This window comes from Polyodon spathula, chromosome 4, assembly GCF_017654505.1.
Source record: "Polyodon spathula isolate WHYD16114869_AA chromosome 4, ASM1765450v1, whole genome shotgun sequence".
Lineage (NCBI taxonomy): Eukaryota > Metazoa > Chordata > Actinopteri > Acipenseriformes > Polyodontidae > Polyodon > Polyodon spathula.
The window spans coordinates 9,896,449-9,912,521 of record NC_054537.1 but is presented as its reverse complement, the minus strand read 5'-3'; the positions used below and the strand labels follow the sequence as shown (position 1 = coordinate 9,912,521).

The 16,073-nt window shown below is 37.5% G+C and overlaps 1 protein-coding gene across 2 annotated transcripts; it reads right to left on the bottom strand.

Annotated features, from left to right (window-relative positions):
• Positions 1 to 518: 518 nt before the first annotated feature.
• On the bottom strand, positions 519 to 15,467 carry LOC121314150 (very-long-chain (3R)-3-hydroxyacyl-CoA dehydratase 1-like). 2 transcript variants are annotated; one of them, XM_041247143.1, is made up of 7 exons: positions 15,248 to 15,467; positions 10,563 to 10,680; positions 9,943 to 9,961; positions 9,750 to 9,838; positions 7,690 to 7,805; positions 3,918 to 4,096; positions 519 to 3,239 (listed from the first exon to the last, which is right to left on the bottom strand). In XM_041247143.1, the coding sequence occupies exons 1-7, from the start codon at positions 15,361 to 15,363 to the stop codon at positions 3,157 to 3,159; spliced, it is 720 nt and encodes a 239-aa protein (XP_041103077.1). In that variant the 5' UTR covers positions 15,364 to 15,467; the 3' UTR covers positions 519 to 3,156. The 2 variants fall into 2 exon arrangements, with proteins under 2 accessions (XP_041103077.1, XP_041103076.1); XM_041247142.1 differs by having other exon boundaries at positions 7,690 to 7,811; positions 15,248 to 15,466.
• Between the last annotated feature and the right edge of the window lie 606 nt (positions 15,468 to 16,073).

The following is a 16,073-nucleotide window of genomic DNA, read 5'->3' as shown; positions in this document are numbered from 1 at the left end:
GCGCTTGATAGAAATATTAGAGCTTGTAACAGGTCTTTCGGGGCTCGTATTCCACCTGCCGAGAACTGGGAGTTTATTTACAGCTCTGTTGCTCATATTCCATCCTGTGAGAGCTGGGAGTTTACTTTTAGCTCTGTTGCTGATGTGTTCTGTAATATTTTGAATATGTTGGTTCCTGAATAAAACTCTTGATTGAACTTATATGAAGAGACTACCTGGTTACTATTAAAAAGAAAATAACCTTACAGAAGGGATGACGAAATAGTAGAAGATTTGTTTTCTAAAGAATATGCTGTTTTGCATGGTGCAATTATAAAATTAATTTTACTTGATGGCAAATAGGTATATACCTGTAAGATCTTTATAAACCCAAATAACCTTGAAAGCTTCAATAAGATTATCTTTAGATGCACATTAATGACTGTGAATAAAACATATTTCAGTAAAGATCAGCGGTCCTCACTAAAAAGATGCAGAAAGCCACATTAGTTACTACAGAATTGATGAGGGATGCAGGGTAATATTTAATCTCCTTTATTCCCAGAGTGTTCATAATTACAGAGCTTTCACACATTCCTATTACAATTCACTGAATCTTGCCTTCAACTGCCATGTAGGCACAGATTATTTACATTTGTAAGCTGGACAAAGTCGTTGTTCATTATTTAAATATTTCACCATCACAATAACTAACATATTTTTGCTCATCTCTACTGCTCCATTCACAGTATCAAACCTATTTTTTTTTTTACCTTGTCCTATGAATGTCTTAAGAATCTTCCTAGGAACAATCAATTTGACTTTTACCTTTTTTTGAATTCCAGTGCATTTAACATGAAATATATTGATCATCTCTAGTCTTAACATCAATTATCTAATCTCATTAGTTCTATCATGCAAAAGGGCCTAAGAGCCTTAAGATGTATTACTACCTGTCCAGGTGTAGGGAGCATAAATGTAAATTTAAAAATGCTTAGGATTACATTCAGATAATACTTAGTTGCTTTATGACCAGCATTATTTATTTCCCTGTCTTGTGTCGCTATTCAATCAAACTTCCAGACAGACCACCCCCAAAGACATCACTGCATTAGCATGTTTCATTCTACTCTGAGGTCGAGTTGCATGTTCCATTATTTTGTGTTCTAAAATATGGGCAAAACTTGAGTGTAAACAGAAACCATAACTTGCTTTAACATTGTACATTTAACAAGTTTCACATCCATTCCTTAAATCTTTAAAGTACAAAAAGCAAAATTCCCAATTAAACTAATAAAGCGGATCACCACATCAATTAAGGTCTAGGATGCAAGTCTGGTGTGCTTAACACATCTTAACTCGCACATTTTAAAACATGCTTCAGTGGGCTATCCTCATCAATGTGGCGGGCTCAAATTTCTTGTTAAGGGTCACACAGCCATTCACAGATGTTTCCTTTTCTTTTAAAGGTCAAATACCTTATTAATTGAGTTGTTAATTGTGAAACAGACATTATTGCTGGATGTTCATGGCTACTAATACATAAAAAAAAAAAAAATACAACTCAAGACCAAACTTGGGTACAAGGGACTGTGTCTAAAGGTGCATTAATTAAGATAACAAAGAGTGCCGCTTGCTTTGAATGGAACACAAAATTCGACCCCTATATGCTTTCTCAGGGAAAAGGGAACTTTGAGTGCTGTAAACATGTTAGTATCATACAATACAGACTACACAATGGTGTGTTCAGGGATCTCCTGAGAATGTGATGTTTGCAGTCAGCGGTTCATATCAGACCTGGGATCTATTAGAATTGTAAATTACAATGTAATTGCAATTGTAGTTGAGCCTTGCCACACCTGCATAACTGTATTTGCAATTGTAATTATCACATCAGTGATCAATTACAGTTCAATTACACACCTTTCCAAGCTTTACAGTACATCTGAATCAGCGTGAACATTCTTCTCATATTTCCAACCATGTTTAGTGACCCCATTTGTTTGAAAAAAACATTACATAGTATGTTTCTGTATTTGTACCTGGGATTTCTGCTTGGTAGAATAAACAGATGAAACATGTTAATGTGTGGAGATATTTATGTAACGTTTCAATGTAACTAATTATAATCGCAATTACTGCAGCATAATTGCAACTGTAATTGAACAAAACAGCATTGGAATTGAAATTGCAATTTCACCAAACAATTCTGCTGTCATTATTATAATTCAAATTGACTCCAGGTTCACATTGCCAGTAAGGCTGTGCTTTATTCACTTTTTGATTCTGATATTAAGTTAGATCAGCAATGTGTGAGCCAGGGTCGTCTAGTGAACATCTACTGTTAAGAATGTTTTTTGCATTGCTTTCAGTCCACGGTGCTGGCTTTGTTGGCATAGCCCAAGTCTATGGTGAAAAGGATTTGTCAACTAGAGCTGGAGAGCTACGGGTGAGCTCAGGTCAAAAAAGAGAATACAGAATTTGACTAAATGCATGAAGAACCACTCACAATGGTTAGAAACACAGTAAAAAGGTAACAGAGCGGTACAATTAATATTGCCATGCAGTCTAAATAATAAAACAAAAGAGCAAACAGCTTTTGAAGCCTATAGCGTACTCAAATTTAGGCTCTAATTGTGCCTTTTTTTTAAATAAAGAGGGATTTAGCTGCACTTAATTTGGAAATGATTTTAGTTTTATTCAAAAAAGCACCTTTGTTTCAAGACATATTTTTCAAAATACACAATACATTGTAGCTTGGAGCAGTTCCATTATTCAGTTGTTTCTGGTGAGTTTTAAAAGGGGCAATATGCGCACATTTCAATACAGGGACCACGTGCTGCACATATACTGTATAGAATGCAGTTTTGTTTTATTTTTTGTTTGGTCTAATCATGAACCATTAATCTGTGTTGGCATTTTAAACTTGTTTAAATATCCAAAGTTTGAAGAGATGTACCATAGTGAACCATTTCAGCCCAAATTTCAGGCTGATCATTTTCACACTGCCCCCTCTGTTTAAAGAATCAATGACTGAATCCATGGTATTTCATGCACAGCTGTTTATTTTAGTTCCATGAATGTTACTTGAGCTCCTAACGTGGATCACTTTTTTTTTTAGTGCTTCGCTGTAGTCTGGTTATCCTGAGAACAAGCGTGGTGGGTTTCGCAGCTCCACTAATCCTCCTTTTCAACCATCACTTCCCCATGAAGTACCTTCCTCCTTTGACGCAGCATGTGGAAAAACAGCTGTGGAAACACTTCAACAGAAAACAAAGACAGAGACTATGAAAGACAGCATCTGAAACCCACTAACTGCAGCAGGGCTGGTAGGTGACGTAATCACACATGGAGACAAGCCCTTGTCTCTTGCAATGGAGCTTGCTCTTTTGTACAGCGGTATCGGCGCTATGCTTTAGTACAAGAGGTCCCGGATTCATGACTGCCATCTGCCAGTGTGTGGATTGCCTTGCCCTGTGTGATGCGCCTGCCTGTGGAAACTGAGGTTCACTACAATATGGCTGTTTGTATGTTCATCGCATAACGCACATGCTTGAATAGCAAAGGGAATGCCTTTTTTTACTACAATATGCAGTTGATTTAATTAACCAGTGATTTCCACTGTATCGTCGTAAAACGTTTTAAAACGGTAAACCCCTTTATAAGCAGCCACCTTTTTCAGTGATTTTCAAGAAACTTAAAATTAGATGCCATCAATGTTAAAGATGAAGGGCAAAACCAATACTGGGAAGGCAGTGCACTGCACCATTAGCAATACGTTAACCATTAAATGGGCTTCACAAGATTATCTCAAATTAACACCTTTCAAGTAAAAGGTGGTTTACAGTATATGCTTTTTCAAGGCACAGTTTACAACCCACATTGTAATTGCTCCTTTTTGTAAAATACTGTTTATAATGATGAATGTTTTTACTCACATGGTATATATGAGAGCATGACAATGATCAGGCAAATGTAGTAGTCGAAGGAGACATTGTACTTGTTGGGAAGCCTCACTGAGAACATGCCAGATTTCCGAACATACGGCAGGGCAGCGTAAATGGTCAAAAGTTCACCGGCCACTCCCACTGGGTACAATACAATGAACAAGTTGTATCTGTAGAGGAAAAACAAAATCAACATAGAAATACATTAACAATACAATTAGACAATAAGGGGGAAATGTATAAAACTTTGATTTAAAAATGCAAACTGATTCAAGCATAAGGAATTGCTGTTTGTAAACAAAGTGCAGCAGGAGCCAAAAGGACTGCTTAAGCAGGTCTAAAAGAAATGTACTAAGTGCATTCCATGACCAAAACAGACAGCAGCAGCTGCACATGGAACACTCCCAAGGGCTGCTGTGCTTCCCAATCTGAAGCACCCTGGTCTGAGGTCAAGTAAGAAGTTTTTGGATGAACAGTTTGATATACCAGCAACTAACACAGGTGGGGTGTGGGGGGCAATTCTGCAAGAGGATGCAAAAAAGAACAAATGTCTTTCACTGTTACTTTTTGAAGTTGATCATACAAGGGAAGTTCACCCCGGACGCGACGCGCAGCCGCCTCCTTGCGTGGCGCTTTGTGTTGCTGCTAACCCCTATTCACACCCAATGCGTGAAGGGGAAAGGTAGGTGGATGGTCTGTTGTGACGTCATACATGGATGTAGTGAATGCAGGTTTTCACAAGCAGAATAGATGAATTGGGTTTTTTTTTTGGGGGGGGGGTTTCGTAAAAGTTACAATCTGTAATATAAATTACATGTATCAGAAAACTGACTCTCTCTTACTATTTAAGTAAAATTATAAGTATTTTTAACTGGGTTATTGAGTTGATTTCTTGGGGTATTGAATGTTTTTTCTGTTAGTCATTAACATTTTACCAGAGTTGTGTAGGAACTATCTTCTGTTGCTACTTCAGCTTTTAAAAACATAAATCACTAACATTTTCCAAATTTTTTATTTTTTTTTTACAGCAGAGAGCAATATAGCCATACGCTGATGAAGGACAATGAGAACCGAAACATGTTCACGTCTGTTTGCCTGTTTGCCTGAAATAAAATAAAAAGTTTAATTTGAACAGCTCTGGATGCTCGGACACATACAACATCAGCTTTTCTTCCTCCATCTTGTTTTTTTTGATCTATGAGTGAGGGCTGACTTTTCTTGGGGAAAGGAGCCTTCCACTTTTACTTGATTGGCTGCTAGTAGGATACACTTACAATAACCACTATAAAATCGCTACCCATTCTCAAGGAACCCATGCATGAAAACAATACATTTGTGGCATTCTCATAATTCAAAACTACTACTTACCTCAACCCCTTACCCCACTATATTATATATTTTTCTGACATTATACACTGAACAAAAATATAAACATGGTAAATAACCAAGGAAACGTACTTCTAATAGGGTAAGGTGCAAATTAAGACACAATCAGTTTCTTGTAATAGGAGGGACCCATCAATTCTGACTGCCACAGGTGTTTTATCATGCAAATGGCCCACTCCTGAAAAAGTAATGGAGGTAATAAAATCTTAATCAATCGGTATCTGTCAACAGCCCTGACGGGAATCTTCTTCAGCCAATCACAGTGCTCGGTCTTCCCAGGTCACTGTGTTATAAACATGCAATATAAACTTACATATATATATTTTTTTTGAGTATTTGTGGTTCATGTAGTATAGCAAAATATCAGTAAAGATGTTTACACAGATTAAGAAAAAGATGTTGTTCTGTGCTGTAATTTGTGTAAAATATGGTACTACACTGTATCCTTTGAAATGTTTATGCCTTTTTTTGGGCACACTGCAAGCAAAGTTTTCGGAGCAATTTGGACAATAAGGTATGTACTGTACAGGAGGTTATAGATGCGGTTCTGGCACTCTGTTTGAACAGGAGGTTTAGGAAATCATCAGCCGGATAGAGAGCAGGCTCTGGTAGATGACACAAAGTAAACAGAACTACAGAGCAGTCAGGGTCTTGTTTTCAACACAAAAATGCTGTAGATATTATTTATCTTATGGAAACTGTGCTTTTAGCCATAAAGGTAATATATACACTGAACAAAAATATAAACGCAACATGCAACAATTTCAAAGATTTTACTGAGTTACAGTTCATATAAGGAAATCAGTCAATTGAAATAAATTCATTAGGCCATAATCTATGGATTTCACATGACTGGGAATACAGATATGATACCTTAAAAAAAAAAAAAAAGGTAGGGGCGTGGATCAGAAAACCAGTCAGTATCTGGTGTGACCACCATTTGCCTCATGCAGCGCAACAAATCTCCTTCGCATAGAGTTGATCAGGCTCTTGATTGTGGCCTGTGGAATGTTGTCCAACTACTCTTCAATGGCTGTGCGAAGTTGCTAGATATTGTCAGGAACCGGTACACGCTGTCGTACATGTCGATCCAGAGCATCCCAAACATGCTCAATGGGTGACATGTCTGGTGAGTATGCAGGTCATGGAAGAACTGGGACATTTTCAGCTTCCAGGAATTGTGTACAGATCCTTGCGACATGGGGCCGTGCATTATCATGCTGAAACATGAGGTGATGGCGGCGGATGAATGGCACGACAATGGGCCTCAGGATCTCGTCACAGTATCTCTGTGCATTCAAATTGCTATCGATACAATGCAATTGTGTTCGTTGTCCGTAGCTTATGCCTGCCCATACCATAACCCCACCGCCACCATGGGCCACTCTGTTCACAACGTTGACATCAGCAAACCACTCGCCCACACGATGCCATACACGCTGTCAGCCATTTGTCTGGTACAGTTGAAGCTGGGATTCATCCTTGAAGAGCGCACTTCTCCAGCGTGCCAGTGGCCATCGAAGGTGAGCATTTGCCCACTGAAGTCAGTTACGACACCAAACTGCAGTCAGGTCAAGACACTGGCGAGGACGACGAGCACGCAGATGAGCTTCCCTGAGATGGTTTCTGACAGTTTGTGCAGAAATTCTTCGGTTGTGCAAACCCACAGTTTCATCAGCTGTCGGGTGTGGCTGGTCTCATACGATTCAGCAGGTGAAGAAGCCGGATGTGGAGGTCCTGGGCTGGCGTGGTTACACGTGGTCTACGGTTGTGAGGCCGGTTGGACGTACTGCCAAATTCTCTAAAACGACGCTGGAGGCGGCTTATGGTAGAGAAATGAACATTCAGTTCTCTGGCAACAGCTCTGGTGGACATTCCTGCAGTCAGCATGCCAATTTGCACGCACCCTCAAAACTTGAAAAATATGTGGCATTGTGTTGTGTGACAAAACTGCACATTTTACAGTGGCCTTTTATTGTCCCCAGCACAAGGTGTACCTGTGTAATGATCATGCTGTTTAATCAGCTTCTTGATATGCCACACCTGTCAGGTGGATGGATTATCTTGGCAAAGGAGAAATCCTCCCTAACAGGGATGTTAACAAATTTGTGCATAAAACTTGAGAGAATTAAGCTTTTTGGGCATATGGACAATTTCTGGGATCTTTTATTTCAGTTCATGAAACATGGGACCAACACTTTACATGTTGCGTTTATATTTTTGTTCAAGTGTACATATTTTAATACATACTGCCTCCATTCCAATGTTTTGTTTCCCTGGGATCTTAACTTGCAGGTTAACCCACAGGTTCCTTCCCAGTGTGAGTAAAGCATGCCAAATCACAGCATTTGAACCACAGCAATGCAAGCATCTCCACCTGGCCCATTTAATGAAGTAAGGCAAATGATTGAGCAGGCTGAACGTGTAGAAGGAATATCTTGTAATCTCTGTCACCGTCCATGCGACCAGGAAAAGAACAACACTCTCTTCATTCTGGATCTTTCAAAAAGAGTTAATTAAAAACAGGAGGGAAAAAAAACAATACATTTTCTTAAAAGGTACATAAGGACCTTTTTTTTATTTTATTGTGTTACATGTTCCCACAAATACATATTGTGTTGCTACAACTGTTTACGTTGGTGTGTGTATTGTTTTAATTATTTTTTTTACATTTTGACCACTTTTTTAAACTTTTAAATTGCATTCTCTCTCTCAACATGTACCATCATGGACCTCACAGAACTACATTTCCCATCATCCTCCTGCTCACATATGTTAATTAGATGGATTTACCAGTGAGCATGAGGATGATGTGAAATGTAGTTGAGTGGTCCATGCAGATACACATGAAGCCATCTTGAGGCAGGAAATGCAATTTAAAAGTTTTAAAAGTGGTCAAAATGTAAAAAAAATAAAACACACACCTTACATAAATAGTTGTAAAAAACATGGGAACATGTAACCCAATAAAATAAAAAGGTCCTTGTGTACCATTTACACAGACATGTGTGCACTCTAAAGTTCTAAACAATTAAACAATCACGGTTACTATTACAATCTAAAAGGACAATAGCTTTATTCGTGATCGGAGCTGTTTGACTACAAAGAAAAAGTATCATAGAGGCTTGAGGAAGAGCTTTCAGTGTCAAGCTTCTAGTATAGACATTGCAGACAGACAAGTACAGTGGAATAGCCCCAAGGTAAGATTCATTCATACAAGGGTTTACCTCAATTCAAAAGCATGGGGTTATCCAGGCATTGTGGGAATCTAGTTTTGGCTAATTTTAATCTAAACTTTAAGGGCTATTTAAAGTAGTGTCTTTTTAAAGCCTTTTTTTATCATTGTTTAACCTAAAAGAAAATGTATGAACTCTTTTATATAAAAAAAGAATATGGCTTCAAGTGTAGCCGCATGGACCTCTCAGAACTACATTTCCCATCATCCTCCTGCTCACATATGTAACCGAGATGGATTTACCAGTGAGCAGGAGAATGATGGGAAATGTAATTCTGAGAGGTCCATGCAATGTAATTGACTACTGCCAGGTACATCCTGTAAAAAAAAAATTAAAAAAATAATAATTAAAACAATACACACACCCTACGTAAACAGTTATAGCAACACATGAGAACATGTAATACAATAAAATAAAAAGGTCCTTATGTACCCTTTAAGTCTTGGAACAATGGGAGACTCTAGCTCTCCCTCACCCTTGGGTGACCAGATAGTAACACTACAAGAGAGACTAGAAATAACCTGGAGCAACAGTGGTGCAACTGAAGTATAATCCAGCCTTTATTATTATTATTATTATTATTATTATTATTATTATTATTATTATTATTATTATTATTTAGTATGTTTAGCAGACGCCTTACACAGACAAGGGTGTATGAACTATGCATCAGCTGCAGAGTAACTTACAACAAACCCTCACCCGAAAGATGGAGAACAAGGAGGTTAAGTGACTTCTTCAAGGTCACACAGTGAGTCAGTGAGTGAGCTGTTATTTGAACCGGGGACCTCCTGGTCAAAAGCCCTTTTTTTTTAACCACCGGACCACATGTCCTCCTTTACATGATGACAGAGCAGGATTACACATTGGGAGATGCTATTTAGATAAGCCCCTGCTTAGATCACTAAATAACCCAATGTATCCTTATGGTATAAACCAGCGGCAGCTGCAATATATATTAAACGCCTTGCCTCTATTCCAGTGCAATGGCACAATAGCTTTCTTTGGGCTTAATGTTTGACATCATCAAATTCCAGTTTAGCCTGTGCCATCAAACTTAAATGTGATAATCCCAGTGTCATTCATCTCATACATGGAATAATAAATAAACGTTGTAGCAGAAATAATGTGTGTCAGGCAAATTTGGCAACCCGTTAGTATACACCAGTATTGGCAGAGGGATTCCTTATTTCTTACCCACCTGCTTAATGCTATGAGTGACAAGCCACACCATGAAGACTCTTGAACACACTTGGACCCCAGTCACAATCACAGAGGTACGCACCATTCCTTTATAAAAAGAAAGAAAATAGGTTGACCGCCCCATGCTATTTCAACCATATACAGTGTAGCACTGAAAACAGATCACTAGACACTGAGAATTAAATACTCACCAAATGCACAATGGAAAATCTGAAAAAAAAAAAAAAAAAAAAAACAATATTTACAGTTAAGTGTAAAACTAGAACATTGTACAAAATAGTTTTAATGAGTTTGAGGAAAAAAAATACAGATGCAAAGTATACCGGTATACTGTATTTGATTGTAGAAAAAAACAAAATGGCAATGTGGAAGACCTTCTTTTACTACTACTACTACTACTACTAAATAATAATAATAATAATAATAATAATAATAATAATAATAATAATAATAATAATAATAATAATATACATCCCCAGCCACAGCTTTAAATCCAAGTGTTTGTACCATGAACAAGATCTGTGGCATGCATACAACATGCATGGAGGAAAAGACACAGATGGTTCAGTTCCTTGATAAAGTGCATCTCTAGATTCAGATAGAGCCTCAATACCTCATTGTAAAGAATAAGGTCACACATTTTTTTTGCACAATTGGATAAAACTCTGTTTACAAACAGATTACCTGTATGTTGTTAAAATCCCTGGGTAATAAACATGGTTTTGGTCAAAATTGAAGCTTTTGGCTAAAACAATAAATTCTGTAATAATAATCTATTAAGAGAATACAGGCAGGCAGTGTCACTTCTCACCTCAAGCAATGCAAATGTCTGAAAAAACTTGAGTGTCCTTGATATGCTTTTGTACAGACCCTTGTGTGTCCCTTTTTGTACATAAAACCGGACCATAGCCACAGCCAACACCATCCACCTGGAGTGAAAGAGGGAGAGAAGAAAATAATGATCTGACATCTGTTTATTTGTACAATAGGCAAGTAATACTCAGTGTTAATATAATCCACTCATCGATTACTACTGCATTAGTGTCAATTTCCTACTGTAGTCAGAAACTCATCTCCATCTCTGTCAAGCTAGACCCAAATGTGATGAAGGTATTCCTTGGTGACTAAAGCTACTTATCCTGTTGAAATGCAAGGTCTGGCCCATGTTGGTTGAGGACAGGGACCAGTATGGTTTAAGGGTTCTTATCAATGCTCTTCTTGGCATTCACTGTACCATCAAGAGTGTGTAACTGTGCCCAAGGTCCAATAATAATAATGCCTCTCCAGACCAGACTTTTACTCAGCACATCTTGCTGTATCACTCTGATCTGTGCCTCCACATCTTTCTGTAGAAACCCTTATTAGGCTACCTGCTTGAACTGAGATGAATTAAGAACATCCACAGTCAGAGCTGAAACTAACATTCACTCCTGAAACACAGTAACTAGGTAAGCAATTCTAACTATGCTATAGCTTTGCAGTGGCAAGTTCAACCTACAGTATACTGAAGCACGAAGAACCTTATTTGAAGGGAGAAAAGAAGAAACCTGGACTGTGGTTTAATTTCTCTGAAAACGATTTGATTTATATTGAAACTTGCCGGAGAAAGACAATGCTGCATATCTTTCAACATCCGACATATAAAGCCCAATGCCAATAACACAGTATGCATTAACAAATATTTAATACGAGTGCCGTTTTATTATTTTTTTTACTGTTATTATTAAATCACGAAAGTTGCATAATACAAGATTGGCAAACAGCATACAACACTATACAGGTATGTATGTGAGTTACCCTGGCATTGTACTTAGTCTGTCTACAACACAAAATCATTTAAATGGGAACTGTTTTATTTTGACATTTTTCAAATGTTTGTAGATGTTCCCTGACAGAAAACAGAAGTTTACAAAATTAAAAAGAAATCAAGAACAAATATGAAAAGTATGAAACTGATAACAAATAAATATTTTAAAAAATCCCTCTCAATTAGGAGCCACCATACAAATGTGTACAAACATCCAACTTCAACACAAATATTACAGTGTATTCTGATATTTACTCTATTTAGTTCTATAATTCTCAGTGAAAGAGGAATAAATGATGCCAACTATATTTTTATGTAAACCAAGTAGGTCTTCACTCCAGTGAAATCCAAGTTTACACTGTAAACTTTGCAGAGCGACGAGTGAAAACCATCAAGTTAACAGCTTTAAAGTATTTGTGAACGTGAACTTAATAACATCATTAGCACATACATATACCTGCTATCACTTTACCCCCACACTACAAACAAGAAACATACTGAAAACCATAACATAAGAAGTCAGCGCACAATATTTTAAGTACGGTACACATCTGAACTCACTGGATACCAAGTTTTGAAGCAGGCCTGTGGCAACTATTTGAATTTACAACTTTCCATCAGTAAACAAAATGCTAAGACCTTCTTGATATCTATTGTTCTGCTTTGGGGGTACCGTCCCTCGCAAGGAGGAGGCACAGCAATGTATCCTAGTGGAAGGAAAATAGAAAGCAATGGAATCCATTAGTCCACTAAGCCAGGCACAATCGACAACACGTAATGGGTTTGAGACGTCCTACAATGCAAGGGTAAAAACAGCATCAACCACAATACAGAGACACTATCTGTGCAGCAGGTAACAGGATACCACCTGACCTGGTGGTATGAAAAGTATGACAACTGTATTCTACGAAAACAGTTAATAAAAGCCTGAAACCAAGTTATCTTCTAGTTTTACAACTTTATGACATGTTTCTCATTCCAGATCTCTGATCTCTTCTTGCTTACAAAGGGCTATGGCAAAGCTAATATAAATAAATTGACTGAGAATCATTTACAGTACAATTTCCATAAACTCTTGTGCTATACAGTTAAAGGGTGACCTGCAGTCACCATGTCTGACTGTAGTCAGTTCCATTGTCAGAATACAATGCTAATTTATTAGATAAATCATCGATATCACACTAGTGGCAAGACTTTTCGGCACAGAAATCAGAAATCACTGGCTTGCTATTAGTCTGATATTGATGACTTTCAAGGAATGACCCTTGCGTCTGCTTCCAGTTTACAGCTCTTCAAAAAGACCCATTTAAACTAAAACACTTAATTTTCATGAAAATAACTCTGGAACTGGCTTTCTACAAATGATGGTCCTGCTGCACTAAACAGAGGACAAAAACACATTACCGATGACAAAATAATAACACAGTTTTTCTGTCATCGATTCTGTTTGCAGAACATTAGGCCCTAATGCTTACTCAAACCGTAAGATAATCTGAAAGCAGCAATTACGGAAAATGTGTTTGCACAATCTATCTCAAATTGGTTAATTTACACCTGTTTTGGAATACAAATGAGCCAATTTAACATTTAATAACGTAACTGTATTTCTCCCAGATATTCACATTTGTTACCTAACAAAATTATGTAATTATGTGTTCATGATTATCCAGCAATTAAAAAAAAAATCTGATACAATAATTTTAGGAATAAGGAATGACTGCAGGGGTGCATCAAATGAGAAAATGTTAGGATTATTATTGAATTGTTTATTTTAAAGGTATGTTCATAAATAAGTCACAGAGCAAGGATAAATTAGCCTTTGTTACTTCAATAAAGATGCAAGCAATATTTTTGAGCATACCATCTCACAAGTAGACTGATACCCCAAAATGTTTTCCTTTTTCTAGGAAAGCAGTACAACTGAGGACAGGGAGTTTGTTGCCAGATAACCTCACTTGGTTTCTTTCTCACTAACTTCTATTTAAAAACATTAAGTATTTTAATGAGCAAGCAGTCTCAAACTTTTAGTGGTACCCTATCTATATATGATACATTACTTCTAATGCTTCTAAGAAAAAACAAATCAACACAAAAAATCTAAAACAACACATTGATGAATACAGCCCTTGAGAGTTGGCCTCAATTCCTTTTTTTTTTAATACAATTCCTTTTTAAAAATCAATTCCCAATTCCTGTTTCCTTTGAATCAATCCAATTTCAAACCATTCACGTTTATAGCACGTGGAACTGGAAATTGATTTTAAAAATGAGTTAAAAATGCAATTAGAATTGGAATTGAAAAAAAGGAACTGACCCTGACCCGTGGTTTCTGCTCGTGTTTTTTTTTCTTGATTTGTAGGACGACCACGCTTGTCATTTCAACGCTACTGTACTTAACCTGTTCTTTCCAAAGAGTGCATTGATGTATAACAAACTGATCAGCAATCACTTAAAACACATATCTCTGGTATTCTACTTAACAAGTAAATAGTCTTAGTGCTAAGTTTGTTTTTCAACGTTCAGGATATAACTGACACTAGAAAATGGACAATAAACTGCATGTAGTTCAGTGAGCTAATGCAATTAAACAATAATCTCACACCTCTCACATCTGTTGTGATCACATGCTGCACAACCGTTACAAAAACTGTTTGTGTTTCCCATTCTTATGTACCACTCTACCTCTCTTTGAATTGCCATGCTTTTATGGTGCTTTACTTAACTTTGCTATGCTTGTGAACTGCAGTAAACGTTTTACTGACAAGGGTGCCTATGCATTCCAATAATTATCAGTACAATAAAGCAGAATGGATATTTCAACCCCAAGTAACCGAAAGCAGATCAAGTTGGAATAAAAGTATCAAGTGTATTGCAACAAGACTTCGATTCTCGACGTGGGTCCAAGATTTATCAGAGCTTCACAAATTCTCGCTGTGTTAACTGCACAATCGTTAGCCAATACCATATAAAGTGGACAGTTAAGATGGAAGGGAATGGCCAACGTTTCTGGACTTCAAAGCTGTTTTGCATTCAGCATAGTAAAGAAAGTTAATTTAATGAAGAGAGATCCTTATTTTCTCTATAGATATTATTTGTAAAGAAACATACGTAGATCGACACAATACTTTAAAAAAAAATGTAACTCATGCTCAGTTTGTAACATTTTGACACATTTCCGAAGACCGTCTTTAATATCATAAAGTGTATATAAACCATTGTACACTATGTTCGCCAATACTCTCTGCTCGTTAACGTTGGTCACTGGAGCACATTTTGCAGTAAATAAAAATCTGCCGATTTAAGCATTTCAGGCTCCCAAAACGGAGCTCCAGTATCTGTGGTGTGGAAGTCTATACTTAACAACACAAGTCAACTGTACAGTCGATGACGCGGCCATCGTGTAATCGACCGTATTAGGAAAAGCTGCACCTGCTTCAACAGGCACTGTGAACTTTGTATACTATTTCAGTACAAATAACACTACAGTTTCAATCATAACTACCCAAACCAAAAATTGTATTAACCTGTTTTGAGTCTAGAACTTTTTTTTTTTTTTTTTAAACTATACAATCACTCCAATACCGTTAAACGTGCTGTGTAACCAAAATAGCTCAACTTTGCAGAAGTGTGGTCCAAAAACAGCAACCGAGCAGTAAACTCTAAGATAGCTAGAACCACATTTTACATACCCGGCTGTCATGGCAATGTTATAAATGGTTAGCCATGCTGTGACAAAAGGACGCTTGGTTTTCTTCTTGTTGTTTTCCTTCTCCTCCACGGAGCCGTCCTCTTCACTGGACGCCATGGCACCGGAGACAGGGTGGGAAAGCCAGAGAGACACAGCAGCTCAGCTGAGCGACAGCTGGAGCCTGGAGCGGTGTACTGCAGGGTCACCATCCATGTAGCAAGCACAGCGCTTCTCTCGCGGGATCACTGACCAGCGGCTCGGCTCAGACATGCCAAGAGAGTCTTAACACCAGAAGAGGGAAAGTGTGTTCATTCATGACCACTAGCTTCTTTATTAATAAAAACAAGCACTCTTAAAACATGTGTAGTACCATTTTCACTACTATCATATTCATTGTATATTAGTTAATCGGATAGTACTGTACCTAATAATACCAGTTCTATAGAGGATATTAAGATATTCGTTTTAAATGGCATGCGGTACATTATTAAGTGAATGTAAACCACTGGTTCAACACTAGACTTTAACTTGAAAGATTAATTACTGCGCTCAGTTATTAACGGCTCGATTAAAAAATATTTGAGCCCGCAAATATCCTTTTTATTGTTCTGGGTGTTCATGGAGAGATTGTGACAACCCCAGATTGATAACAGCACCCGTTGCCATTGACTTTGGTGTGGTTTTCCTTGCCACGGTAAAAATGTCAGGTTAAATGTTTACTGTCAACCAACTCTGCAGTACATACACAGGTATGGGTACTATTCAGAAAACTCGGTTTTAACGTAAGCTAATGAAATAATTGACCGCGACTGGAGTTATGCGTCCCG

Excerpts from the sequence above, each read along its gene's own strand:
- LOC121314150 (XM_041247142.1), bottom strand. The coding sequence starts at position 15,363 with ATGGCGTCCAGTGAAGAGGACGGCTCCGTGGAGGAGAAGGAAAACAAC. Across the intron at positions 10,681-15,247 it reads AACATTGCCATGACAGCCGG|GTGGATGGTGTTGGCTGTGG; the intron begins GTATGTAAAATG and ends CTTTCACTCCAG. Across the intron at positions 7,812-9,749 it reads TCACTCATAGCATTAAGCAG|ATCCAGAATGAAGAGAGTGT; the intron begins GTGGGTAAGAAA and ends TCTTTTTGAAAG.